This window comes from Pleurodeles waltl, chromosome 9, assembly GCF_031143425.1.
Source record: "Pleurodeles waltl isolate 20211129_DDA chromosome 9, aPleWal1.hap1.20221129, whole genome shotgun sequence".
NCBI lineage: Eukaryota > Metazoa > Chordata > Amphibia > Caudata > Salamandridae > Pleurodeles > Pleurodeles waltl.
The window spans coordinates 140,538,019-140,565,836 of record NC_090448.1 but is presented as its reverse complement, the minus strand read 5'-3'; the positions used below and the strand labels follow the sequence as shown (position 1 = coordinate 140,565,836).

The window sequence follows — 27,818 nt, the reverse complement described above, 5'->3', positions numbered from 1 at the left end:
CGTTCTGGCGGTCAAAACCGCCAGAACCAGGCTGGCGGTAAGGGGGTCGGAATCCCCATGGCCGCCATGGGGGATTCCCTAGGGCAGCGGGAAACCGGCGGGACACCGCCGGATTCCCGTTTCTGACCGCGGCTGTACCGCCGCGGTCAGAATGCCCATGGATGCACCGCCAGCCTGTTGGCGGTGCATCCGCGGTCCCCGGCCCTGGCGGTAATCAACCGCCAGGGTCAGAATGACCGCCTAAATGTTGTGTCTCTGGGATGCCAATGGTGTTCTTAATTATTTGATTTCTTAGGCAGCAAAAATATGCACTTTTTGGCTAAACTGGTAATGATGTTGTGTCTAGTTTTATATAGTAGACTGTTAGATGTCAGGACACTGACTTTGGATGTTAGGATGTTTACCGTTGATTAGGTAACTTTTTCCAATTCCAGAAGGACAAAATTCAGCACCTGTCTGATCTCTTATGTATCTTTTTAAATTAATCATAATGTGTGTATGGTCTTTTAAAGCTTTTGAGGCATGTATAGAAGAATTTTTACCAGCATGTTTGAAGCAGTTGTCAATTTCCTTCGGAAACCTTTCAAACAGGCATCCTCCCAGACCTTAGCTAGATGGATACAACAGATTATACAAGTGCAGGGATAGATACAACTAGGATTGGTGCACCCTCTGTCAGAGGTGCAGTTGAGACTATAACTTTTGTATATGAGGTAAACTGGAAGATATTATGAAGGCAAGAGATGGGCTTTCTTCCTTTAAATTTAAAATGTCTATCCCTAAAATAAAGTGGATATTTAATCGCAAGTGATGAGTAAGCTTTAAATTAGCAGAATCCTCTACTCAGGTTCTGATATAGAATCAAACTATTGGAGCTATTGTGATGGAAAGTTAAAATGTTATTAAGGACATGGAGGTCAGGATTCTTCCATTCTGTACAGGACACAGAGGCCTACCATTTTAATGCCATCAGTCAAGAGACTTGATTTGTGATTGTGATGGACATTTTATTCTTGAATATAAGATTATATATATATATATTGTTTTTATCTGAAAATGTTATGTTATGATCCTGGATTGAGAGACCTAACTGATACATGGATGGTGATTATTTGTTCCAAGGTCAAACCAGAAACAAGAGTGAAGACAGAAAGGATAACTTAGTAGATGGAGATTTTAACAGGGAATAACTGCAAACAAAAGGGGTAAAATGAAAGCCAAAGGAATTGTTTCAGTTAGGACAGTTTGTGCCTGGACAGCTAGTTGACACCATATGATTTTCTTGTCATCCACAAACTGCTCATGATTTATGGGCAATGTAGTGAAGTTTTGGTTATTGTTGACAAGATGCTGAATTTAGAAGATGGGAAAGCATAATCTTTGCTTCTGTGGCCTTAATAAAACCTAATCCTTACATCACAATAGCTAGAATATATTTGATTCTTTGATTCCAATCACTTAGGGCCTGTCTTAGATCTCAGTGGATGGAATACTCTGTCACAAACATGACGGATATGCCATACGCTGTATTATAATCTCCATAGGATATAATAAGATTGTATTATCGCAGACGGGATATCTGTCACGTTTGTGTCAGCGTATTCCCCTCTGCTAAAATCTAAATCAGGCCATTTCTTTCAATGGAAGGTATATGCAGACTTTGCATAGCGCTATTGAGAGTCACCAGTCATCTGGTGAGAGGCTGGATATGTGTGTGTGTCTGTATGGCTGTGTGCCTCTGTGTTTTCGTCAATCTGTGATCTACACTGTGTGAACCATTTCTGTCCATATAGTGCTGGATTGACTGACTGACAGTGCTATTTGAGAAAGGATGCGACTATCAGCAGGTGGACTATGAAGTCCAGTCCTCATAATTGTAAATCACACTTTTAATCCTTAAAAATGGGTGTGTCTTTAATGCAGAACCTATACGTTAGCCCAATACATAACTTTTGTGGCCATTCAACTGAATATAGAGCAAGCTCGAGGCAGAGAGACAAAAAGAACGGGATAGAGAAAGAGAGAGACAGTGAGTTTTTTTCCTTAATTATTATTTAGGTCCGAAAAGTATATTTTAGTGATGATTCAAATCTGATGAAGACCTAGTCCATATGAGAGCTTCAGATGTATCAGCAGTGAATAAGATAGAGGAGCATACAGCTCAAGCCCCTATGTGGAACAGTCCAGGTATGTACAAACTGAGTACATCATATACATTGTTCCTCATTTGTGATCCTAGACACTTAAAGTTGAGATTCCAAGCACAGAACAAAATGACTTGACAGATCCAGTTCCTCTGAACATTCCTCTTATAAGTCAAACAATCTCAGTGGAGGAAGAAAAGGAGGATGGGAGTGGTTTTATAGGATGAAATGTTATGCTATACATAATAGGATGCAAATAATCCTGTTTTCTATGATATATTCAAATAGCCAGACTGTCTAATGATGGATGAAGCGTGTTATAGAGACACTGCCTCTTGTGTTGAATACTTGCCTGAAGGTATTAGCCGTCAGAGACTCAGTTGCAGTTAATTTTGGAAAATATGATTTCACAATCTTCTTTTCTATCATACTTGATACAAAACCAGTAAATCAATCATAATTAGGTGTATGTAATGCATCCTTATTGTGGAGTTAAAACAGGGACATCTTCTACTAGGGATACAGCTGTTACCTTTGGGCATGAATACATTCAAATGAGCTCCTTCCAAAATATACAATTACCCACAAGTAATACCTAGAATCGGTAACTGATGCAAAAACAATGATGATTGGCTACATGACAGAGTGTAGCCACTAGATTTTAGTGTGGTGGCTGCTGTTCTACAACTGAAAAACCACATCTTTAGTTGTGTACTGTCAGATATATGTTAAGCAAAAGCTCATGATTCTTCTGTCCCAATTCACACTGAGAAATTGGAAGCAAAAGAAGCAAAAGAAAATCTCCTATGTCTAAAGCAAATTTCTAAATTTCTTGGAACTAAGTAATAATTCTAGGAGTACGAGTGGAAACTGTAACTAATTTCCAGGAGCAGTGACCAGTGTGAACAATTATACATTCAGAAATATAAGAAGTATACATTTCATAATGAGTAAATTTGATGTACAAGGTCATTTGCTCTTGATAACTTTTTTCTTCTCAATTCTCTTTGGGGAACCATGTTTGTTGATTGTGACACTCCAACCTTGCACCTTTCCCTGTTTGGGATGAGTTTCCTTAACTTAAGAATCTTTAAAAAAGATATAATCCTGCCATTAACTGAATTGAGAGCCTCATTACGAGTCTGGCGGTCTAAAGACTGCCAGACTTGCGGTGGCGGTTGCACTGCTGCACACCTGGTGGTCCGACCGCCAGATTATAGCCCTGGTGGTCGGACTGCGACGGGACCTCCGCTACCATCATGAACATGGTTTCGTGGTGGTGGTTGGAGTCGTGGTCAGCCAGGGCGGGGCTGAGTTCAGCGCCACCATGCTGATCACTAGTCCTCTTTCCCCAGATGGCGGGGTCCCCGTCATGGAAAGGCAGGTGGAAAGCCAGTGCTGGGAACCACAAGGGGGCTCCTTCACTGCCCATAACCATGGCATGGGCAGTGCAGGAGTCCCCCTGCCAGCACCCTTGGAATGACAGTGTGCATTCCGAGGGTGCTGGTGTGCCATGGCATTCGCTCCCTAAAGGGAGCTGAGTCCAATGCTGTGGCACTGTTTGCACTGGTCTGACTGGCGGATACTTCATAATATAATGTTTCTGCTGGTCAGACCAGTATAAACATTGTAATATGACTGTGGGGGAGGCTGCCGGTATGATGGCAGCCTCCTCCCCGCAGCTTTGGTGGTCGGCTCAGTCCTACCGCCAAAGTCGTAATCAGGCCCTAAATCTCCAACCTTTTTCTGGACTGGAATCCACCTCAAATCCACCTCAAAAGATTTGTCAATATCCTCAAATTTGCAAGTTTATGCCCTCCTTCTAAAAGGACTGGAATATAAGTTCAAATTCAGGTTCCCATTATGCAGCATTTACTGTGTTTTCCTGTATGATTCAAGTAAAACCTGGCAAAATTTGCTAGTGGAAGAAATCATAAATGATCTATTATGCACACCTCAAGAGTGGGGAAATGTGCAGTATTAGTTTGTTATCCCACATTCTATGGGCCAGAACTTGGAATCAAGTTGTAATACCATAGTTAGCAAATACCGCTCCTGCAATATCAATATTTAAAACACCAAATTCACGCTCAGGTGAAAGAGCCCACAATGATGGATAGAACCACTGAATAAAAATGCCACAAAAATAATTGCTTACTTACTGGGCACTCCTGACACTAGTCGAAGAGGTCGTAAAACACGGAAGGCTCTCAGGGCTTTGACATCAAACCCACCAGCTTTTCCTGTTGAGTGGCTATCTTCATCTGGTTCTTTGGTTAATTGTTCCAACAGTACGCTAAACAATCTGGAATACAATAATAATTACCTTAATAAATGCAGATTTATAGAAAAGAACATTTCATGATCTAGTAGAATATTCATATAAAGTCTTCCATGTTAATTAATGAATGGAAGTAATAACACCATACGTTGGACTAATCAAATGAAAGGTATACCATTGTACAGATATATATTTTTTTTTTTCAGCAAGCTCAAGGGACAAGCCAATATTATGAAATCTATCAACTATTGTAGAAATAGACAGACTTGTTGTTAAAGAAAGTAGTAAGGTTGGGTTTGTCATTTTACAACATTGTGCGGGTGAAGATTAACTCATTTCAGGAATCCACAATCCACACAATAGGCGAGATAGGCTAGATTCACAATCTGTATTTTATAGCACATAAAGTGGCAATGCATTAATGCTACTCATATACTATATACTTTAAAATGCAGTTCACAAACATCCTAGCCTATCTGTTCTTTGAGGAGATCTCCGCCACGGTTGGGGAGATCTTGGCATGTATTCGTATACACATGGTATTTCTGTATCACAAACCTGTACAGGGTAAAATAGATGTATGTTTTAATAATAAATGAGGGTGAGAAAGTGGAAATGGTGGTAAAATGCAGAATATCTATTCCACAAAGAGACGTTTAGGGAGGGACATTCTAATACACACATCCAGAAAAGTGTAACTACATTGCTATTCACAAACTATACTTCCAAAGTTCCTACAGCCTTAAATGTGTAAAAACAGTTGCAAATGTATCCCATCCTAGCCTTGGAGTAAGTCAGTCACCAAACACGACCAACCACTGGTACTGCAGATAAAATACTGGAGGCAGGGAAATAAAACGACACCACATAGGAGGAAATTATTGATTACTTTTTGTATTAATTTACAATGTGATAATAAACCTTGTTAAAAAGAGTCATTATTAAAATATTAAAAATGATTTAAATTAGGGGAAGATTTTTTAAAGTGTTCTAATTGAGATAATCTTAAATTAAGTTCAAGAGTATTTCTAATTTACGCATTGCACTTCAATTTATAGAACAAATTAAGTTATTGGCTGGTAACTTAAGATTTGCTTAAGATTTGATCTTATTTTAATATACGTCCCAAAATAAGAGTAACAAGTTAAAGGACGTCTGTGGCAACTGCACTAGGTTTTGCTAGTGTCCGTACTCCAGTTGCGAAATTAGTAGTTCAGAAACAATTTTATATTAAAAAAAGAAAGACATTTTTTTTCTATCACAAAAAATATATTTCCATGACAATTGCATTTTTACTCTATGCATAGTGTTTGCAATTTCTTCACAGAGTCACTCATGGTTTCTCCAACATTTATCACACTTAATTTAGGGTTGACAAAAGCAATGAATAATACATGTGAAATGTTTTGTGAATTTTCTTAAGTGGGGGTATTAAATAAAAATCTAACAACTCAAACTATACACACTCATATCATTTGCACTGTCATGCACAACATTACTCATGAACTGTGGGTGTATGCATTTTAGTAAATCCTGTTATGTCTTATTTTTACACCACATGAAGTTGTCAATAAAGTTTGTTGCATAACTTATGCAAGAGTAACTACGCATGCAGGGGTAACATTATACACACAGGAGTAACTTATGTATGCAGGAATAATTTACACACACCATAGTTACTTAAAATTACATACCAGCTGTGATGTAAACGTAAAATATTACATAAGGTTAAGTTGTCACATGATAACTGTGACATACAAAAAGTGTAACAAAAAACAATAACTTAAAATGTATTGTAATAAATATGCTAAATATGTTAAAAAAAATATACAATGTATTTTTAAACATGTAATGTAGTTAGTTATGCAAAAGATGCACAAGTTATGTATTTTCATAAGGCAATTAATGAAGCTTAGGAAAGCCTCTTATAAGCTTTTGTGAACATCAAACTAATGAAAAACAGATCATTTAATAACACACTTAAAATACTCTAAACCTGCTTTTATCTTTTGTAAAGTGACCCCATAATCTTTAACAATATTTAGTAAGATTAAATAAAAAATAAAACAGTTAGTGTCAAAAATTATTATTTGAAACTTAAAATAATATACTTAATATATATTAACTTTGAAGATGTAATGTGTTGTAGCATACTATTTTATTAGTTTTGGGCAAATAATAAATATTTTAATATAGTTCACATTTAATGTATACACTATAATATTTTTATAATTTTCTTTCATGAATATTAAACTCTAATACTTTTCTCTATTCTGTTCCACAGGGTGATCTCTACCTTCATTGTGGAGACTCTCCTCCAATTGATGAATAATTACTAGTAGTAACTTTACACTCATAATTTCAGATATAGTAGGCTTCACCTAGTTATTTGAGTGAATAAAGATTTAAGTCTACATCTATGTATAATCTCCAATGGGAAATTGTGAATAGCAAAAAAGTGAAGAGTTGCACCTATGTACAGTAGTAAATGTACATGTGAATCAGGTCCAACCTTTCCATGTTGTACTAATGCATTCCTTTGTGAATATCAGAAAATATGTATATACTTGTGTAGACAAAAAAAGAGTACCAGCAAATCCACATGCTAATAATTTCCCTTTTTTTCTCACAGTGGAAATATTTTTCCCAAGGAGTATTTCACTCCCTGAAACCCCAACCCTCTTTGGAGGTTGTGTACTTTTCTTTTGCACTCTGGAAAGGGTTTTATTTCTGTGCTTTACAGGAGTAAATATCCAACAATTTCCAGTGTCGATGGCAAAGGCATTTACTAATGCCCCTAAAATTAAGGGAATCTCAGGCACGTTTATTAGTTAGAGGGGATAGGAAATTGGTTTGTGAGTACTGAGATTTGGCAGACACAGCCCATTCGTAAGGGTTGAGGGGCCCAACCACCCCCACCTTTCTGCAAGCAAAGGTAAGCCTGTCAGACACTCTTTGTCTTCAGGTCAGGCAGCCAGACGCAATACAAGCACAAGATGCCCGGCTGCCTGTGCTTAACTTTGCTGGGATTGGGACTTGACAGCCCTTTGGTCTTGATCTCTTCAGCCTGGTAAAGCACTTGGTAAGGGGGGATGTCACTGATAGACTCAGACCTGGGTGCTTCAGTTTAAGGCCCTGAAGTGCCCAGGACTGAGTTTCTATGTGTAAGGCTTCGTCAGAGTGGGGTTGCTGATGAGTAAGGGATTGCTGAATCTTCTCACTGCCTTATACAAAGCCAGCTGACAAGAGGCAATGGCAGTCCTACTCAAGTGCTAGCTGTGTGGGTAGAAGCAAAGTGAGAGTCTGCATGACAGAAGCAGGCTATGGAGTGAGGGATCCCTCGGCAAGGATAGTCTACCAGCTCTTGCCATGTGTCAGGTCTAGGAATTAGGGGGGCAACACCAACTGGCTACAATTTGGCCACAGCAAACACTTACAGGCTGCCTTAACTACAATGAGAAAGCATTTGGGTGTGTGAACACACAATATGACAGAAAAACACACAAAAACGGCAGTGGTGAAATTTGACTTAAACACAACAAAAATTAATATAATGAGACCGTATAGTGAAACATTTTATAAGAAGTGGTCACAACAGAGAATATTTTGGAACACTTGTCAGTACATAAGGCATTTGGCCACGGAGCCTCCTACATTAGAGTGGAGGAACGTCGCCCACCCCTCCCCCGCCAGCAGCAGGAGCTGCAAACCTTCGAAAATAAAACTATAATAAACCATGTTTATTATAGTTTTATTTTTAAAGGGGGTGGGGCCATGTGGTGACAAGCACCGAGGGGAATGCACAGAGCACTCCCCTCAGTGCACATGTATGTTTGGACGGCCGTCTCGGGCCAGCCAAACACAAATGTGCACAAGGGCTCTCTCCAACCCAGGACTGTGTAGCCGAGTTGGAGGGAACTGTCCCAGGCTCCCTGTCTGTGTTGGAGCGTCCAGCCAGGGCCCTCCAGCCAATCATAAGGCTGCTTTCAGCAGCGTCATGATTGCCCACAGGGCAGACTGGGATCCTGCACTGCAGAGGAGAGCAGCAACGACGTCCAGGTAAGTTTAAAAACAATATATATATATATATTTGACTTTTTTATTGTCCCCCTGCTCCTGCCCGCTACTTTTCCAAGTCGCCATACGTAACTGTATTTATCTATACTAGCATGGTATTATTATTTACTCTTTTGGAGGCAATCTGTAGATCACTTCACATTTTAGGAGGCTACCCCAAAGAACGATAACAATGTGATTTCCTCTAAGGAATACAAGGATTCGAAGAGAGGGAACATGGTGGCTATGCACTGAGGCTGAGCGCTTCCTGGGAGCAGAATGTTATACACCGTGACGTACACCTCAAAAGAGCGCATACCTGGCAGACTGGATGTGAACCAAAGCCTCCTCACCCCTGCACTTCCCAACTCTCTGCTCTTAATTAGATGGAAGCCAGCACAGAGATTTCACCCGGGGAGGTGGCCTCGCTAGAGCTGCAGCAGAAAGCTCAAGTGCAGGCTTCCAATCAAGCAGAGAATTGTAAGGGGGTTGCGATTTTAGTGAGGAAGAGTGCTGGAGCAGAGGTCACATTGTCCAAAACAGATAGCTCTAGTAGGTGGGCTTTGGCTGGAATGAGATGTGATAGTTTTGAGTCTGTATGTGTGGGATTTTATGGACCAAATTCAGATGACCCTCTTTATATAGCCAACTTGGAGTAGAATATGGTTGAGTTAATGGATCCGGTAGTCTTGGGGTGATTTTAACATCTTATTAGACACCACCTTAGATAGACCAACCCAGAGAGACTACGTTCAAACACACAGGACTAGGCAGTCCATTAAAAATATGTTGCAGGACTTAGGTTTGGTGGATGTATGGAGACACCTAAAGATTCGGATGAGAGGCTACACATTTCATAGTAAAAAGTATGGCCACTACTCTAGACTGCATTACTTTTTTGTTGATAAAGATCTTGTGGCTAAAACAAAGGATATCACTCATCTCCCTGGCTTATTTTGGATCATTCTGCAGTCAATATAATATATTCATTTTCCTAGGAGTAGGCAGAATTTAAGGTGGACATGAAAGCTCTCCACCTTGATGCAGGTGTGGCATTTGCCTTAAAAAAGTTCAGATTTTTTTCCTAGATAATGCTGGCACAGCTCCGCTTGGGATAATTTGGGATGCTTTTAAAGCTGTTATTCTTGGGGCTTTGCAGAGTCAGGTGCATTTAAAAAATAAGTCAGAAAAGACGAAACTGGGCAGATTGGAGCAAGAAGTGAGAGATCAGGAGGCTGCCTTGCAGGTGCAAAATGCAGTAGTGGATAGACAGGATACTGAAGTAGTTGGAGGAGGCACAGCTAAACTTTAAAATGTAGTTGGACAAAATATGTAAGCGAATGTGGCATGCTGGATGTATGAATCAGTTCTAGTATAGGGAGCAAGTTGGTGTGTTTCTGCCTTGGAAGGCGAGGGTTGAGAAGTCCAAGAACATTATTAAGGAGCTGGATGTCAACCCCCAAGGAGATATCTTGAATGAGGACATGAAGAGGTATATGGTCTCTCTATTCTCTATATTGTACACTGAAGAGGTGTTTCCAGACTTGGATAAACTTAGGGAATGTTTGAGGGATATGTAACTCCCTGGGCTCATGGTGGAGGGTAAAGAGTACATGGAGGCACAGATTACCCAGGAGGAAATTAGGAAGCATCTGTTATGTATTAAAAATGGAAATGTGGCAGGCACCAATGCCATCCCCCTGGAGCTTTACAAGTGTTTAAAGGAAGAGGTTCTGCCAGTGTGCGAGGTTCTATTCAATTCAATATATCAGGGTAAGGAGCAGATCCCTGACCCATGGAAGGAAGTTATAATTACATTGATCTTAAAGCCTGCAAAGGACCCCAGGAAGGCCAATTCTTATCTACCATTCTCTATTAAATGCAGATTACAAGGTTTTCACAAGCATTCTGTCCAGGAGACTGGCCAAGTTAGAACCTCAATTGATACATTTAGGTCAGCAGGGCTTTATGCCAAAGAGACAGATCCATGAGCTCACTCAGCAGATGACTGGATCTATTGACTTGGCCATTGCTCAAGCGACCCCCTTGGCAGTGATCACAACAGATGCTGCCAAGGAGTTTGATTAAGTGTGTTTGGGCTACCTTTGGGAGGTCTTGATGGTACTTTGTTTTAGTCCCTGTTTTATTCTGACCCTGAAAAGGCTGTATGAGAATTCTTCTGTGAGAATTCTGCTCAAAGGGTCATTGACCAGGAGTTTCGATATTCGTAGAGGTACACAGTAGGGGTGACCCCTATCCCCACTCCTTTTTTATATCTACATTGAGCTGGTTGCCCAGCAGCCTAGAAGGGACGCCCCTTTCGTTTAACGCATTCTAGCAATAAGATTTCTTTATGATGTGGTTATTTATAAATCGGACCCTGTTCAGACTATTGCTAGGATGGAAAGTTTGGCAGAATAATGTGGGGTATTCAATAAACAATTCCAAGTCAGATGTGATGTGTTGGAATGTAGCAAATTGGATGGAGGAAGTGCAGGTGGATCTTAAGTATCTGGGTATCGTTATTGTTAAGCCCCTTGAGGAAATCCTGCAGTGTAATCTAGGAAGGATGGCAAAGAAGGTGGATGTTTTACTTCCCAGGTGGAAGAATGTACCTTTAACAATCTATGGGTGAGTGAATCAGATTAAAATGTTGATTCTCCCCAAGTTGATATATCTTTTTACCTGCATCCCACTTACTTTCCCATAATCAGCAATAGACAGGATTCAAGGGAAAATAATAAGCTTCATATAGACTTCAGGTGGGGCAAGGCTAGTGTGGAAAAAGCTGAGGCGCAGGCTCGTGAAGAGGGGTCTAGTCCTACCGGACCTGAATCTGTACTGCATTGCCTTTCAGTTTAAAAACTGTAAGATGCTTTTGGGCACTCTGGCTAGTTCAACGTGGGGGGTTATTTTAGCTGAGATGGTTAGGGAGTTGGGATCTGCTGGGTTCCCATCTAAGTTTGGCATCCTGATTATTTTTTTAAAAGGTAAGGCTAAAGACGTTAAAGGCTGCATTGAGCTCATGGCTCAGAGTCAGGAAGATTCTGGGTACTGGTTACTATTCAGACTTTGCACCTAACTGGGATTCTCCGGGTACCCCATAGTTTTTATGGAATAAGCTGAGCCTTCCATTTAGGAGGGCTGGTATAGCCACCTAGGGGGATTTGTCTTCAGTACATTTGGTACTACCCTGGGAAGTATTAAACGTTAGGACTGGGGGATCCTTATTGAGGTTTAAATATCTGTAGCTGTCTTCCTGGCTCGCAAGTGTCACTCAGAAGAATAGGACACCTGGGTGGATGAGTCGTTATAACAGGATGTGAGGCCTAAAAGTAAGGAGGTTGCTGTCTGGTACTGGAAGTTTCTGGAGGCTGATGATAGAAAAATGGCAGCACCACAGTCAGTATGGGAAGAAATCATACAGGGGACTGACTTAAATTTTATCTGGTAAACATCTTTGAAGTTGTTGTACTCTGTGGCCAAGCCAGCTAATCTGAGGCGAAAACCATTTGTTTACTATCATCCGGCTATATTCCACCCCTCAAAAGATTGCCAAGTTTGTACAGGATCTGACCCCCAGATGTAGAAGATGTGGTCTTTTAAAAGCTAATGATGAACACTTATTCTTCACTTTTCCTGGTATCAGAGGATTTTGGGAGGATGTAGAGAATGTTGTATATGACATCCTGGGGAAAGGACATCCTGGGGGGTCAACTGAAACTAAGCCTTGAGCTGGTTCTAATGAGGGGGATATGGTTTTACGTAACCTCCCGAGTAGAGCACAGAGAAGCCTGCTGTTTTATCTTGTACTTCTAGTCAGGAGAGAGATATGTAAGTGCTGGACTGACCCATCCCCTCTTCTGCAATAGACTGGCTCAAAGCGGTACGCTAGACCTGGACTTGTCATTTGGACACTGAGGATAAGCATGATGGGATGAATAGGATATGGGCCGATTTTCTCCGGTGGAGCGGTGTGTTGGTACCACTACCGGCAGAACAAGTGGTCCTATGATTACACCAGGCGCCCGAAGTGTGACTGGTCATCAGGCTCAATCAGTGCAGTGGGCCAATCGCAAATGCAGCAGGCGGAGGTGCGGACAGTAATCGTATGATAGCCTGAGTTTGCTTAAGCTATGGTGATATGAGGGGGAAAAAATGAAATACAAGGACTAAAAGAAACAGTGTGCCTGACCCAGGATGAGAGATATTTTGAGAAACAAGTTTCTAAAACTCAGCAGTGCAATCTGCCCTAGCGAACGCTCTCCAACCTGTGTCTATTTAACATATTCACTACTTTAAAAGAACAGCTGAAATAAATCAGAAGGAAGAAGAAACAACATACACAGCACAGAGATTTACAAAATGACAAAGCAAGACATGCATAGGTTGGATGGTAATGTCACTACTTTCCTCACTTCAGCTCATAAATACAAATAACGTGGTATAATAATGCCCTCTAATGGGAAGTAATTAAGTGGCTGTAATGTACCCCTTGAAATATCTAAAAAATGAATGTAAGATGCATCTTTCCACACACTGCAACCAATGCTCCCTCTAAGATGCGCGCATGGGCGGCCGCGCACACAGCAATCAATCTCCGCGCAGGGGGCACACTGGAGCGCGCATTTCAAAGGCCTTTAAGGCCTAAGTGGAGAAATCTGTCAGAGGAGCAGTAAAACAAGCAAGGCTAATTAAACCTGAAATGCAGTTTATTTTCATCTGTGGATGGGGTGATCTCCATCGTATTTGGCAGTGTTTAACTTTTCTTGCAGTTCAGAACACAAAGACAAACACTGCCAAATAGCACGTAGATCATCCCATTCACCCATGCAAAGGATTGCTTTAAAATATTTTCAGGGCTCTTGCAGCGGCGCTTCCCATTTAATTTGTTTGCTATGTTTTTAGTAACATTGTCATTCAACTTTTTAAAAAGAGCGAAATTAAGGAAATTAGCACATAGGCAACATGTTTCTGTAGAGATGAAACACTTTACTATCACTTTAAGCCAGCCACGTGCCTCCTTTGTCCTAGAAAGTAGTATGTTTTCACAATTATTGTAAGGCACATCCTTCCTTTCCGAACACTTTCCTTGTCCGGTTTACTTACTTGTTTCACTCAGAATTTTGACTCTGAGCAGACTTTAATATTTGATAGTTTCACCTACTCTGCATTATTTTAATGTCAGAGAGAATCTGGTTAGACACTGTCTTCATTCTTTGTAAATTGCCCATTGCAGGAAAAGAAAATCAAAAAAAGGCTTGCATGACCTTTGCATTTTAAGTTTGTCTGACAGTTTTACTGCTTGAGAATGTTCTTTCAGACAGATATCACACGTCACAGAAAGCAACAAGGAAGGAATTCACCCCAGAGGAAGAGAAAAATATAAAAGGAAATCTTTTTCATTATAGTGTCAAGTATGTTACTAACAGAACCCAGAGTCACTTCTACTTAACCTTAACCTTTCTTTATTGATGTTAAGAGGTTCAACATTGTTCTGCAGAAAAACATGGTGGTCACCAACCCTCCTTTTAGATCCAGGGTGAATGTTTTTGCAAGCATTCTCAATTTTCCCTCTGCCCTCATCAATCTTAGCACTACCTGCACTATAAATAGATGTACATCTAGAGATAACTCCTGCTTCTACAGGCAAAACTGCATCTAAGCTGTTGGGATTGGAATGTTCCCTGCATGGGGACGTGCGTTTACTGATTTCCTGAGTGCTTGACTGCATATGAAGCTGACTTCTTGATGTATATCTTAACCTTGGTATCATACTGGTCTACTGTGTATGCAGTGGCTTTGGCCTGCCCCTGGTAATGCAAGCCCAGAACCTGTTCGCTGACTCAAAAGGGGTGCACTAATAAAGTGGTGGTAGCAGTGTCCCCTATTCTTTAAATCTGTAGCTTGACCAGACCTTTTCTCTGAGATAAGGAGAGGCGAGCCTTGTGTGAAGTTCTGCTGGTAAGGGAAACTCAGATCCTTGCTCTGGGATTCTGTGTGCATGTCAAGAGAGTGTATGTGCAGTGAGTTTGTAGCATTTGTATAGTGGTAGGACTCTGTTGTCTGAAACCAATAGGATCCATTTTGCCTGCCCCTGGTTTTAGCATGGCACAAAATGGAGCATGGGTGCTGCTTACCCCAGACAGTGGAAGTGCATTGCCTTAGTTCCTGTAGCTGGAGATCCAGATACTAAAGGCAGTGCTACCTTTAGAAATTCAATGAGGACTTTTGTTAGCAACAGACTGCGTATTAGCTCTTCTTCAGCACTGCCATTTGGTAGATGGTAGTGGATGAGGCGTGGGATAGCAGTTTCTGTTGCTCAAGTTGAGAGATGTTTCTAGGCAGGACCTGTCCTCTTGTCTGTCTGTGATTAATGCTTCATGAGGGCTGATAAAAGCCAGGGGCAGAGATCTCACAGTTAGTGTTGCCCTCATTTTGAATGCACCTGATTAGAGACAGCCCTTTGCGTTCTGCTGTGTAAGCCATCACTTTGCACAAAAGCCTGTGTCTGGAGAGAAGCACGTTAATGGCATTTGAAACAGAATCTTCCTAAACCTGTATTAAAACCTTAGGCAGTGGGTCCACATCTCTTATCTGGAAATGTGTAATAAAAAAATGAACCAGACCTTCCCACTTTGTACTTGACTAAGGAAGGGAGAGCTTGCCAGACGACTGCTGTGTAGTTTGGGCTGGTGTCTGCCTGACATCTAGTCTAACTCTGCATTTTCTGCGGGAGTAGCTGATGATCTGCCTGCAGTGCCTAGTAGTCGGTTGTCTAAGATGTGTGCCTGGTCCTTCAGGAGTTAAGCCTATCCAGAAGAAGAAGCACAGCATGTTCTTGGCACATGAAAACACTCCTAAAGAAAGCAGACTTTCCCAGAAAGTAAAACTAGGAGTGACTCACATTATGGAGGGGTACCCTGGGTCACTCTATGCAGTTCCATGTAGGCTGCATAAGACTGTACCAGAACTAGTATCCACGTCATCCAGCAGTTTGTCTTTGGACGTAAGTCTGGTTCTGATGTTGCTGTGAATAAAAGCCAATTGGTGGGGGGGAGGAGCAGCTGGGAGACGGGAGCGGTGGGCAAATGTGGGCGCGAGGGGGCGGGGACGCAGGGGACGCAGAGGCAGGACTAAGGAAGGGGGAGAGGGCAACAGAGGGTGAAGGCTAAAAAAAGGAGAAAACGGCTTAAGAAAAGGAGAAAAAGGCTGCAAAATGAAGATAAAAAAGCAGTGAAAGGCAAAAATAAAAAGACAGTCACAAGACAGACACACAATACTTACGGCACCAATAGACACCAGGGATGAGGTGCAGGCGGGAGCATGCGGATGGAGGAAAGCCTCGAATTTGCAGCAGCAGAGAGGGTGGGGTAAAGGACTCGGGCGCAGTCAGGTGGAGCTGCGCGGCGTGGGGAACTTCTCCTGACCAAGACCAGGTCACTTCACTGTGCAGCAGCCGCCATTAAGAAGGGGAGGTCAGAGGGAGGAGCAGCTGGGAGGTGGGAGCGGTGGGCGAATGGGGGCTCTAGGGGGGGCGGGCCGAGCGAATCATGAGTGTGTGAGTGATTGTGAGTCGTGTGTTGTGAATGCATGTGTGTGCAAAGGTATGTTGGTGTGTGTTGTGGTGTGTTGGTATGTATGTCTGCATGCGTGGGTGGAGGTGGGTATGCGTGTGTGCATGTGTGTATATGGGTGCGCGTGTGGGTGTGTATATGTGCGGGAGCAGGAGAGGGAGGGAGGGGGAGGGTGGTGGAGGACTGTGGGGAGGGGAAGCGGGCGGGGGAGACCCCTATCAGTGTCAGGGAAAGGATTCCCTTGCACTGATAGTGCCTACCGCCATGGTTTTCATGGCGGTAAGATTAGCATGAAAACCATGGCGGTAAGCCGGGTCGTAATCCCGAAGGTGAAATGTGATGGCCGCCAGGCTGGAGACCGAGGTCTCCAGCCCAGCGGCCATTACCACCCTGGCGGTCGGTGTGTTAAAGCAGTGGTTTTGGATGGCGGCAACCGCCATGGTCCAAATCCTGATTTTTTTTACCGCCAGCCTGTTGGCGGTATTACCACAGCTTTAACACTGACCGCCAGGGTTGTAATGAGGGCCTAAGTGATTTGCCCAGAATTAGAAAAGGTTAAGTTTACTCTGAGACTTGAATCTGATTCCCCTGCTCCAAAGTCAACAACTTTGGTTATAACATAACATCCAGGGTACAGGGAGGGGAGGCAGGCAGAAGCCACATCAAAGCTTGCTTCGGTATAGGCACGAGGCTCCAAAAGACCCTTGAGCTAAGCCAGAACCTGGCTTCAGGCTCGAGCTTTCAGTGGCTCACCCACCTATAATGTTTTGTAAAAATGTAATTACATTAAATGCTACTATTTTAAGTTTAACCACCCAATAAACACAACCTGTATTCAGATTTAAATATTGCTATTTACCTGGATGTTAAGTCCTTTTTCTCAGTATTGTATATTTCTATTTGCTTTTTGCCAGTCTCTTTGTAAAGCACTCTGATGCCTGTTGGGCTTTGTGTATGCTACACAAAGCTACAAAGATAAAAACATGCACTTTTTTAGACCAAACAAAAAAATCATTCACAGTTTATATACTATTGGAGCATTGAATTCTACATTACTACATCACCAGAAAGCTTTACTTAGCTGGTCTGATAGAAAGGTTCAGAATTTATCATTGAGTTTTCAGTGCTCTAATATCATATTTCTACATATTTACCAGTACCCCATCCTTTTCATTGTCATGTTTTTTTTAAAAATAGAGAGGGAAAGAATGTATAAGTATTTGTATGACATTGCAGCACAGTTTGGTATTTCATAGTATGGCACTCCGAACATTTCCACTGTGGATCAGAGTCTAATTCAGTTTTGGAGAGTTATGCGGTCAGTAGCATGCAGGTGTAAGTTCTTATTCACTGTGACTTTTGGTGACTGGGTGAGACTGGAGTGCTACATCTCATAATCTATCTATCTATCTATCTATCTATCTATCTATCTATCTATATATATATATATATATATATATATATATATATATATATATATATATATTTATGTATATATATATATCAGTGTATATATATATATATATATATATATATATATATATATATATATATACATATGTATTTTATTTTATTTTTACACAAAAAGCTTCGCATCTAAGGTTGAGTTGGCACCCTGAACGTGTTGCCCAAAGTACTTGGTTGGTAGACAGTGTTGAGGGTTATCCGGGAAGAGAGTGAGAAGTTAAGTATGTGTTCTTGGGGTGTTGCTGAAAGAAGCCTGGGTAGGGGACAAGCTGCAATGAATTAGGAAAGGACCATGTTAAATTTAACAAAACTCCTCTCTGGATCTTCTGTTGGACTACAAAGATAGGATTATTGCATGAGCTGCATGACACCCTCTCTGAAATGTCACTACTACCTATTTTTCTTTACACAATACAGTTTGAATAATAACATTTAAAATATAAGTTACCATCTGGTTCATTTGTGTAAAAAATTAAACTGTTCTTTCACCTGATCACCCAAGAGATAGCAGGTTCGCTTGCATAATGTCTAATGGTAAGTTTCATTTGCGCACACATCTCCGAATAATGTGCAAAAAGCTACTGCACTGCCGCTCACCACACAAAATAATTAGAGGGAACATTGACTGCAACTACCTTACTGAAATTAGCTCTGGTGTGGGCAGAATTTCAAGGGGATGTAATCATTACATAAGCTTCTGTCTCATCAACAGTCCTATAAATGGGTCTCATGAAACAAGTGGCAGGGATCCATTTTAGTGGCAAGAAGCCCAACCTCTGAAGATAATCTGGGTGTCAGGAAGGATATCAGAAAATCAGAACTGTGAATGGGTTCAGCATACTTTGGGAGAGTGTAAATTTGGACCCCAGAACCTCCTTTGCTCATATTCAGATGTGCACAGGCATGGGAGAGGGAATCATACCACTGAAACTAATCATTCATCAGCTCCTGACGCCCAGCACAAAGAAGAGCTTTTCCCCACTATCTCCGGTTTAGGAGAAACAAGGAAGACTTTGTTGATCCTTGGAGGGTTTCTACTATAGACGCTGTTCTCAGAAGTCTCTCTTGTTTTGGATCTGTCCTGTGAAGCAGCAGGTAGGTAGGCAATAGACAATAGATTGGGATCTTTGTTGTTGTCCTCGCAGGTTATGGAATTTTTTTGAAGCCCTACAGCTTAGAAAGAAATCTATATTACTACCTGCCTAGTGATGATTTCATGAGGTACTACATTGCATCCACCACAAAAGGAGTCACTACATCGATCATATGTTCACTAGGCAAAAGGCTTATTCTGTTCTATGAAGATTCAATACTATATGAAAAACAAAGAAAAAATACCAGGAGTAAAAACACATAAAAAAATGTTCAAAACCAAAGGACCCCTGTGGACCCTGCACTTTTTCACCGCCTGCCTTTTCTTGGTGGCGGACCCTCCATGAAAAGGCTGGCGGAGAGCAAGGTTGTAATCAGCAGGGTGGCGCTGGTTCAGCGCGCCCTGACTCATTACAACCAGCCCCGTCGTCAGCCCACTGGGATCTAGGATCCTGGAGGGGATGGTGGTAGGTTGGGGGTTCTCCCCCCAACCCCGTAATGTGGCAGTCAGACTGCCACAACCGCAGCGGTCTGACTACCACTGCGAGTCTGGCGGGCAGACTCATAACTGGGCCCTTTTTGTGGGACACAAAAATAAGGAAAACAAAATTAGTGTGATGCTGGAAAAGGAAAACAAAACTAGTGTGATTTTGCAAGGACATTGTAAAGAGTCATACAGGGAATACTTTGAGCCATACTTGCTACACCTACCCCATTACTATGAGAAATTCAGAGGTTCTTCATAGTACAGAGGGTACTGCATAGCTTCTGGGGTTCACCCTTTCGGCACAGAGATGGAGCTTGTTTATACCATTTGCATTGCCTCCTTTGCTCCTCCCAGCTTGTTCTCGATATGGACGCAACTCCAACCAAGGTATGGTTTCAGCGGGACATAACTGGTCCCTCTATCTGACTCTTGGTCCATAGCTGTTGGCCTCCCTTTTCAGATTTGGTCCAGTCTAGCATGACCAGAGTGCCCTGGTTGGTTCTCGACGCTTCTAAGCACTACAGCTAAGTTTGTTCTTTAAAAATTCATATCTCGACTTCAATTTATTGTATTTTTGTCATTTTAGTCTTCTTTGTTCATTAAACTAAGCTCTATTTTTCTAACCATGTGTGGTATCTTTTGCTGATGTGTTGTCACTGTTTGAAGTGTTGCACAAATACTTAACACAGTGCCTCTTAAGTTAGACCTGGCTGTTCTGTGCCAAGCTCCCAGAGGGTGAGCACAGGTTAAATGAAGGTATGTTTGTAACTTACCAAGACTAGGCTTGTGGTTCCTATTTGGGCAGGGTGCGTACCACTATTAACCAGAAACCCACTTTCTAACGCTACTCCTAAAAAAAAAAAACAATCGGGACAATGCTTCCCTTTGCAATTTAAGACTTGTGACCAAACTGCCATTCCTGGAGAAAATCAATGCACATTTTATTTCAATTAATCCTCTGTCAGTAACTCTTCAGTACCTTTTAGACAAAAGTGCATATCTGAGATAGCACCTGTTCAGATCCTGACCAAGGATCTCAGTAACCTTGGTAAAGGTGTCTTTTGTATAATGTTCTTTTGGACCTTTCAGTGGCATTTGACATGATTGACCAGAAGGTTCTTATATAAATACTTTTAACCAAAATGGGTTGCAAGCCATTGGAGTGGTTCTCTCTCTTTTCAGGAAGATTCAAGTTTATTCAAAGGAAATGTTCAGGTTTTATTCTGATACCTTGTATGTGTGGAGCTCCTCGGGGCATAAACCTTTCTCTCATGTTGTTCCACTGCTGCACAAAACCACTGGGGTCTCTTCATTAAAACAAGGGAATCTCCATTCATTGGGGAAGAAGGATACCACACAGGCTTGTTGTGTGTAAAAGGGCGCTTTATTGGAAACAGGTGCACTCACATTCTCATACCCTAGGCCTTATGCCTCACAAAACTAAAAACCTCACTATACATAAAACTTCCTGCAACCTCTCAGCCCCACCCCTACCCATCCCACCCCCTGTCCCCATTTGAACCGCATGTCCTCTAAACCTTCGACTGTAAATCCCCTTGTCATCATCGAAACGTCCACGTTACTAGTTTTAAAGTCGAACTATCTGTCCTTATTTGTCCTGTTGTTTTCCACTCCCTTTTTTCCCGCAAGTATGTTGTCGGCCCTGCCGCCCTTCCCTGTTGTTACATTCCTGATCCGTCCCAACCCCCCGCCACCAGAAAAAGGCACACCCTGCCTTTTTCTGTCCCCCATACCCCCTAGTGCTCCCGGAAAAGAAGCTTCAAACTTTCCTTCATTTGCAATAGGTATAGCTCCATGTCCATTAAGGACAAGTGCACACCGTCATCTCGAAAAAACTCCTTGTCCTCGAACCTCAAATCGCTATGTTCAAGACAAGTTACACAAAAAACTTTCATTTCCTTGTTTATCTTCCTCCGTGCCTTTTCTATTGCTGCCAGCTTCCTGGCCCCTCTCCAAAACCTACGTGGTACAAACGCCGTCCACACAACATGGCAACCATGCCAGCACCTCTGTACCTCCAATAAGTCAACCTTCACGTCCTTTATTATATCCTGTCCCGTCCATCTTACCAGATCATTTTCTCCTACGTGTAACATCAATACGTCAGGACAAAACCCTTGACCTTTCATCTCCTTCACTGTCTCCAATAACTGACCCCACTGCATCCCCCCTTTCACTTGCCATCGCACCCTAGATCTGTCCCTGTCCAAAACTAAATTTTCCCCCATAGCTGTTGCCCGAGCTTGACGCTGCGCCCATTTCACGAAAGAAACTGCACTTCAGGACCCGGAACAGAACCTGTGGTGAAACAAGGGTAAACCCCGTTACTGTGAAACAATCAAGCCCGGCCCAGCTTGCCGCACGTAGCGCTTGTACGCATCAGATTGCCATCGCCCCAAAGCCATTATTCGCTTATCAGCCCAGCCCCTACACCCCGCCTCTGTTGCCATCCCGATCCGAAAAGAATGGGTGCCGAATAGCACCTCACACTGTCCTACGCTTCTCAAACCAGCGCGCAGCACTCGAAGTAATTGGTATGACTTCACCCCTTCCTTTGAACTGTGTCTAAAGACCGGTTGCCCATCTTCATAGGATGCCCTGCGCAACTCCCGCGCCCATCTCAAGGGACACACCGACTGATCTGGATAAGACGCCAACACAACCCTCGTCCCAAACCCCTTCTGGTCTGCTTTTGACCTCCCGAGTCGTAAAACCAGGTGATCCCCCCCAAGCGCCACGTCACCGCCCCACGCCCGCTGGCTCCCAGCAACTCTGACACTCGGAACGCCCCAAAAAACATCCAAGTCATCAACGTGTGGAATAATAGGCATTAAAAATTGTCGTAACAAATCTCCCTCAAAGCCCCAGTTACCCCCTTCAATAAGGCCAATGTTAAAGGTTGTCTCTTCACCCCCTGTTTACCCCCCTCCCTCTCCCACCCCTCCAACAGGCGCTGACCCAACTCCCCTGCCGATGGTGGGTAACCCCAGAGCAACTTGCCCATGAACGCGATACCTGCCAACTTGCCCGCAATGGTGACCCTGGACTGACGTCTTTCGACCAAGTCCAAAATAAGGCATACCACGTCTTCAACTCTATCCCGCTTGTCGATCCTACGGCAGGCTCCCGACCTCGTGAATTCTCTCCAAGCCCGCAGATACGCCCGCTGCGTAGATGGCACCAGGGAATTCAGCAGTAGCTGAAGCATTCTGTGTCTCCCGCGGCCCATAACGCGTCGGGCATCCATGTCCTGCATAATTCTTTGCCCGCAACCAGCCCATGGAACCTCTCCCACTGCGAACGAGACAAGGCATCTGCAATGTCATTGTTCACACCCGGCACGTGTCGCGCAGTAAAATGGATATCATGACGTAAGCAATGTAATACAAAAATACGCAGCAAACGGAGGACCTGCACCTCCCGCGCAGACTGCTTATTTACTACGTGTACAACGGCTAAATTGACAACCCGAAACAGAACCCGCCGGTGGGACAGCAATTTTCCCCACACGCATACTGCCACGATTAGGGGGAAAAGTTCCAAAAACGCGATGCTTCGTCCTCCTCCCTGCCAAGACGCGGGCCACGATTCCGCACAATACTTACCGTCCCAGTACAGACCAAACCCCGACCCCCCAGCCGCGTCGGAAAAAATGTGAACGTCCCAGTCCACCACTTGCCAAGACTGCAAGGGAATGCCATTAAAGCGCTCCAAAAATACCCCCCACATTCTCAAGTCCACTTTTACCCCCGTACTCAAACGCACATGATGGTGTGGGAGCTTTCCCCTGCCAAAGCTAAACCAAGTCTCCTGCAAAAAGTCCGCCCGGCTCTGACCACCCGACACGCAAAATTGAGGTGGCCAAGCAACACTTGAATGTTTCTCACTGTCGCCTTTTTGCTCCGCAGCACTGCCATCAGGGCCCCCATCATGACCTCCTTCTTTTCAACAGGCAGCCTCGCCACCATGTTTCTAGTGTCCAACTCAATGCCTAAAAAAGTTAGTGCCGCACAGGGCCCAACCGTTTTCTCAGGGGCCAGGGGCACACCCAGGTCCGCCATGAGCTCTTGAAAATGCTGCAGCACAACCGCACATAGGTCCGTGGCTTGCGGCCCAATGAAGAAAAAGTCATCCAGGTAATGCGTCACCGCCTTGTGCCCTGTCGTCATTGCAAAAATCCACTGCAGAAAGGTGCTGAAGCACTCAAACAGGGCGCATGATATGGAGCATCCCATAGGAAGCGCTTTGTCCACATACCAATGGCCACCGAACTGAATGCCTAGTAAACCGAAGTCATCGGGGTGGGCTGGCAGCAACCGAAATGCTGACTTAATGTCAGTTTTTGCCATCAATGCTCCGGGACCGAAACCCTGTATTAACTCGATGGCCACGTCCACCGAAGCATAGGATACCTTGGTCCGCTCAGCCGGAATGAAATCATTAATTGACGAGCCCTCAGGCCAGGACAAATGATGTATAAGCCAATACTGGCCTGGCTCTTTCTTCGGAACCACGCCAATAGGCGAAACCATAAGATTCTCAAGTGGCCAATCCACAAAAGGACCTTCCATGCGGCCCTCGTCCAGCTCCTTCCGTAGCTTTTCCCGAACAATGTCCTCTTTCCCAGTCATCGACCGCAAGTTTTCTGCCCACCGCCGCACCCGAGGCCCTTCGTAACCCAAGGAAAACCCCTCTGAAAAACCCCATAGCAAGGTCGCAGCCGCACCCTTGTTGTCATAAACGCACAACCATGGGACCAACCTGTCCAACCTAACTGGCGTACAAGCTTTTCCCCAATGGCCCTTGCCCTCCCCTGTACCGTCCTGTCTGCTGATCACCCCCAGTGCTGCCCCCTGCTTGCCGCCCCTGGTTAGCTGCCACGGCTCCTTGGGCAGCCGGGACGTTACATTGCAGGACCCTGTGACGTCCTGCACAGCGGGAGCATTAGTGTCGAAACTTACAGTATTCACGGGTGCATAACCCTTTGTTGTAATCCCAACACGCCCCCATTTTTGCGGGTAGAGTCCCTGCTGCAGACCCTCCTTTTGTTGTACCGCTTGCCCCACCCTGTGTGAGGCGGTCTCGAAAGGGCTGGTAAGTAATCGGTAATCCGCTGGCTGTATACACAGTCTTACCAAATTTTGCAGGGCCCATGGTGTGCTGCCACAGGTCCGCATCAATTTCTCCCCACTTCACCTCCTCGTCGGCCGCCATTGTGGCCCAAAACTCCTCATCATATTGCACCCAAGCGTAACCCCCATAATTCAGGTACGCCTTCTGTATGACATACATATATTTGAAAAGCGCCACAGCCCTTTCGGGGAAGCGCTCACAATATACGCTGGCATAAATTAAAAAGGCTGCCGCCCAATTCTCTATCGTAACCGGTACCCTGGGGCGTTTCGCCAACTCATTCTCCTCCTCTTTGGAGCCTTCCTTGGCTCTGATCTCCCTATGTAACAATTTCAACATCTCCACATTCCAAATTTTTTCCTTAGTCGCCATCATTAAGTGGGCTCCCAAAGGCTTTGCCGTCCCCATGTAAGGCAATTTCTTGACTTTCTCCCCCCGTAGTTTATCCGACCCTTCTCCCGACGCCTTCTCCTCCTTCCCAGCTGCCGCAGCCCCTGCGTCCTTCTGAGCACCCTGCTTCGCCTGGTCCCCGCTACCCTGCTCCGGTCCAGGCCCAACTCCAATATCATTTACATGTACCCCTTTATAGAGCCGCTCCTGCCCTTCCCCAACCTTCGCCTCCACTGCCACAGAAACCGACCCGCCGCGCGTTCCTTACCTGGGAACAAAACTTGTTGACGCTCTCGTATCTTCCTGCGCAGCGGGACCTGCGGCCGTCGCTCCTGGGCTGGAACCTGAAACAACTGAAGAATATCGTTAGACTCCCCCGCGCTCTCCACCATGCCCCTCGTCCCGCAACTCCCCCTCCTCCAAACTGTCCAGTTCGTCCAGTATTTCCAGCCCCTCATCCGTGACCTCGTAAAGGTCTCCCAGACTCCGCTTCTGTCCGTGCACCACAAACCTAGGCTGCCGCTCAGCTGCAACAGCCGTCGCACCAGGTTGTCGCTCCCGCCGACTAGCTATGGCGTGGGGCGCAAAACCTGCTCCACCACTGTTGCCTGTGGAAACCCCCTTGGTCGCAACCGCACCGTACTTCCCTTCGACGGGCGTCCTCCGGCCGGCCGCGCTTGGCCCCACCTTCGCTTCATCCCGGGGTACTTGGGCCACCCATGACCCGCCCAGGTCCTGCCGTAGCTCCTCTCCGCCCTGCCGCGAAAAATCCGTAATGCGGCTGAGGTCTAACTGCCCTGCTCCTGCACCCTGCCAATCCTCCCATTCCCTGGCCTCCTCAAACTCCCCCTCGTCCACACACCCCCAGCCAAACAATGGGTCCTCCCCCTCCCCCCCACGCAAGACAAGACCTCGGTACCTGCCTCCCTCAAAAGCTGCATCGCTTCCTGCACCTTCCCGTCGGACATCATCAACCGCCAGCCGGAGAAGACCGGGAACCCAGGTGCGCTAAGGCTATAAGCACTAACTCTGCCCGACTAGTATCAAAGAAATGCCCTAAAGCCTTCTCTCCGGTCTGTTTGTTTTTTTTGTGTTTTTTTTTATATGCCTACCACTACCTGCGGAATAAGACTCCCCTTCTACCTACACGTGTCCCATAGCCCAAAAGGCACCCAACGGCGCCCGTGGGCTAATCCACGTCCCCAAACTTCCCGGGGGGGATACCTCCTCCTTCGGCAATCCCCCCCGGGACCTCCTTGGTATGAGATGATATCAATGTCTTAAAAACAGCTTTTTCTAAAACCTATCTTTGCAAAACCACACCCTTCCTAAAATTAAATCCTAAGAAGGCTTAATTTCCCCTTTTTCCACCTAAAGAATTGCCTGTCAACATTCCCTACTGACTGTCTCCGGCATCTCGACTGAATGTCAGCTAATTCATGTCCCCTGTGCATAATCTCTTTTATCTACTTTGAACTAAAACCTAATGCTACAGAATTGTGTTTCAAATTTTGCTGATACATTGGCTTATGAGCTACACCTCCTAAGTCAAATGAAATATTGGATAGTGATACCCTTGTAAGTATTATTGTCCCTGTGGACAAAATATACTACTTTCCAGACTTCCTAGCTCAACATCAGCACGATTAAGAACCACCAGTCATTTGTTAGTGAGGTTGATTGTAATGGAATTGAGGCCAGGTCATATTCCCTGGAAGATTTGTGTAAGAATGAGTGGGTGCTGCACAGGGCCACAGCTCTCCAGGCGGCACGCAGTGAGATCTTTGTGCTACTCTACCACCACACTCTTCTGAGTCAGGCAACGGGCCCTAAATGCCTTTAGAAACCCACAATGCATTACAGTACCAGGTAACGACTCCTAAACAGATGTGCATGCTAGCTTTTACAGAAAGTTCTAAAAGAAGAGAGCAAGGAGAAAAATCATTGTTTGCTTATCACAATATAACTCCAGGCAACTGTTCTCTAATGGACCTCACCACTCAATCAGTTTTGATGTGAGCTAATATTATTGTTTGTATACTAGCATTTGATTGATTGTAAGGAAGATATTTGGCCAAATTGCCCACCTCTTTGACTTTGAGTTTTTCATCACTTTATATGGCCTAAGTGCTCCTACCTGCTGGCAGAGACACCCAGCTGATCCCACATTAATGTCTTCGTGACCCCTCATCAACATACCTCACTTTTATGAACCAAACTGCATGTGAAAGCTATGCATGGAAGACCTTGAACATTATTAATACAAATAATGCTCATGAAGTTAGCCCCTCGTAGGAGTGCTAATGACTTGATTAACTTCAATAAAACAGGAACATATGCATAACTCTTGTCAGAGGCGATAGTGGGACCTAACCGCACAGAACACAAAATGACTGAAACAGCAGTAGACACTATTTTGAACAAACACCATTCTTTGGCTCAGAAACTGGTATGGTGAAAATCAAAGTGTCAGGTATGAGGTCAAACCAATGGCAGCCCCCCTTTTATCACCCTCTTGAGTCTGAAAAGAAACGATTGGATCGAATGGGAACCTGACTGGTGCTAGGAGATATCGTTCCTAAAACAGAAAGTGCCAGCCTTAGAAGATCGCTCACAGCCAGAAAAGATTAGCCTTAAGCGATCCCAGAAAAGGGTAAACATTCTAAATTAACAATATACCTGGAATTCCAAAGGTCCCATTGCATACTACTCTGCAATCAGTCGGACTTTAGTAAACCCCAGTCTATAATAATTGCATGCCTACTACAACACCAACATGGTTGAATTCAAAGGGCAAGAAATAAGGGGGATGGTTTTGGTTTGAAAACCAATCAATTCATAAATCTGCAGATTAGTCGTTTGACATGAATCTAAAAAAAAACAATTATTGGCCTGTATCCCCAGCTGAAAGAACAGGACATAAAATTCAGTCTACATAACCAGATGGTCATGATATGGATTTTCTAAAACAGGAGCTAAAGACGATTTTTCAGACACCCTAGTTTTGGTGACAAAAAACATGGGAGTCAATCCGTGGCTGCCCGGTGAGCTCACAAATGACTCCGAACAAATGTTGCTTTGAAAAGGCAGCAACAGGTACATTGCGGGCTAGGATCTCAGACAACATAGAACTCTATCAGATCATTTAAACTTTGCTAAATGACAGATGC

At 44.0% G+C, this 27,818-nt stretch overlaps 1 protein-coding gene across 2 annotated transcripts in view; it reads right to left on the bottom strand.

The window, feature by feature from the left end:
* CACNA1D (calcium voltage-gated channel subunit alpha1 D) overlaps positions 1 to 27,818 on the bottom strand; it is a 1,248,477-nt gene that overhangs the window by 664,786 nt on the left and 555,873 nt on the right. For both annotated transcript variants that reach the window (XM_069206436.1, XM_069206437.1), the window contains exon 5: positions 4,307 to 4,449. In XM_069206436.1, coding sequence (XP_069062537.1) covers positions 4,307 to 4,449 — 143 coding nt within the window. The remainder of the gene's footprint in view (positions 1 to 4,306; positions 4,450 to 27,818) is intronic.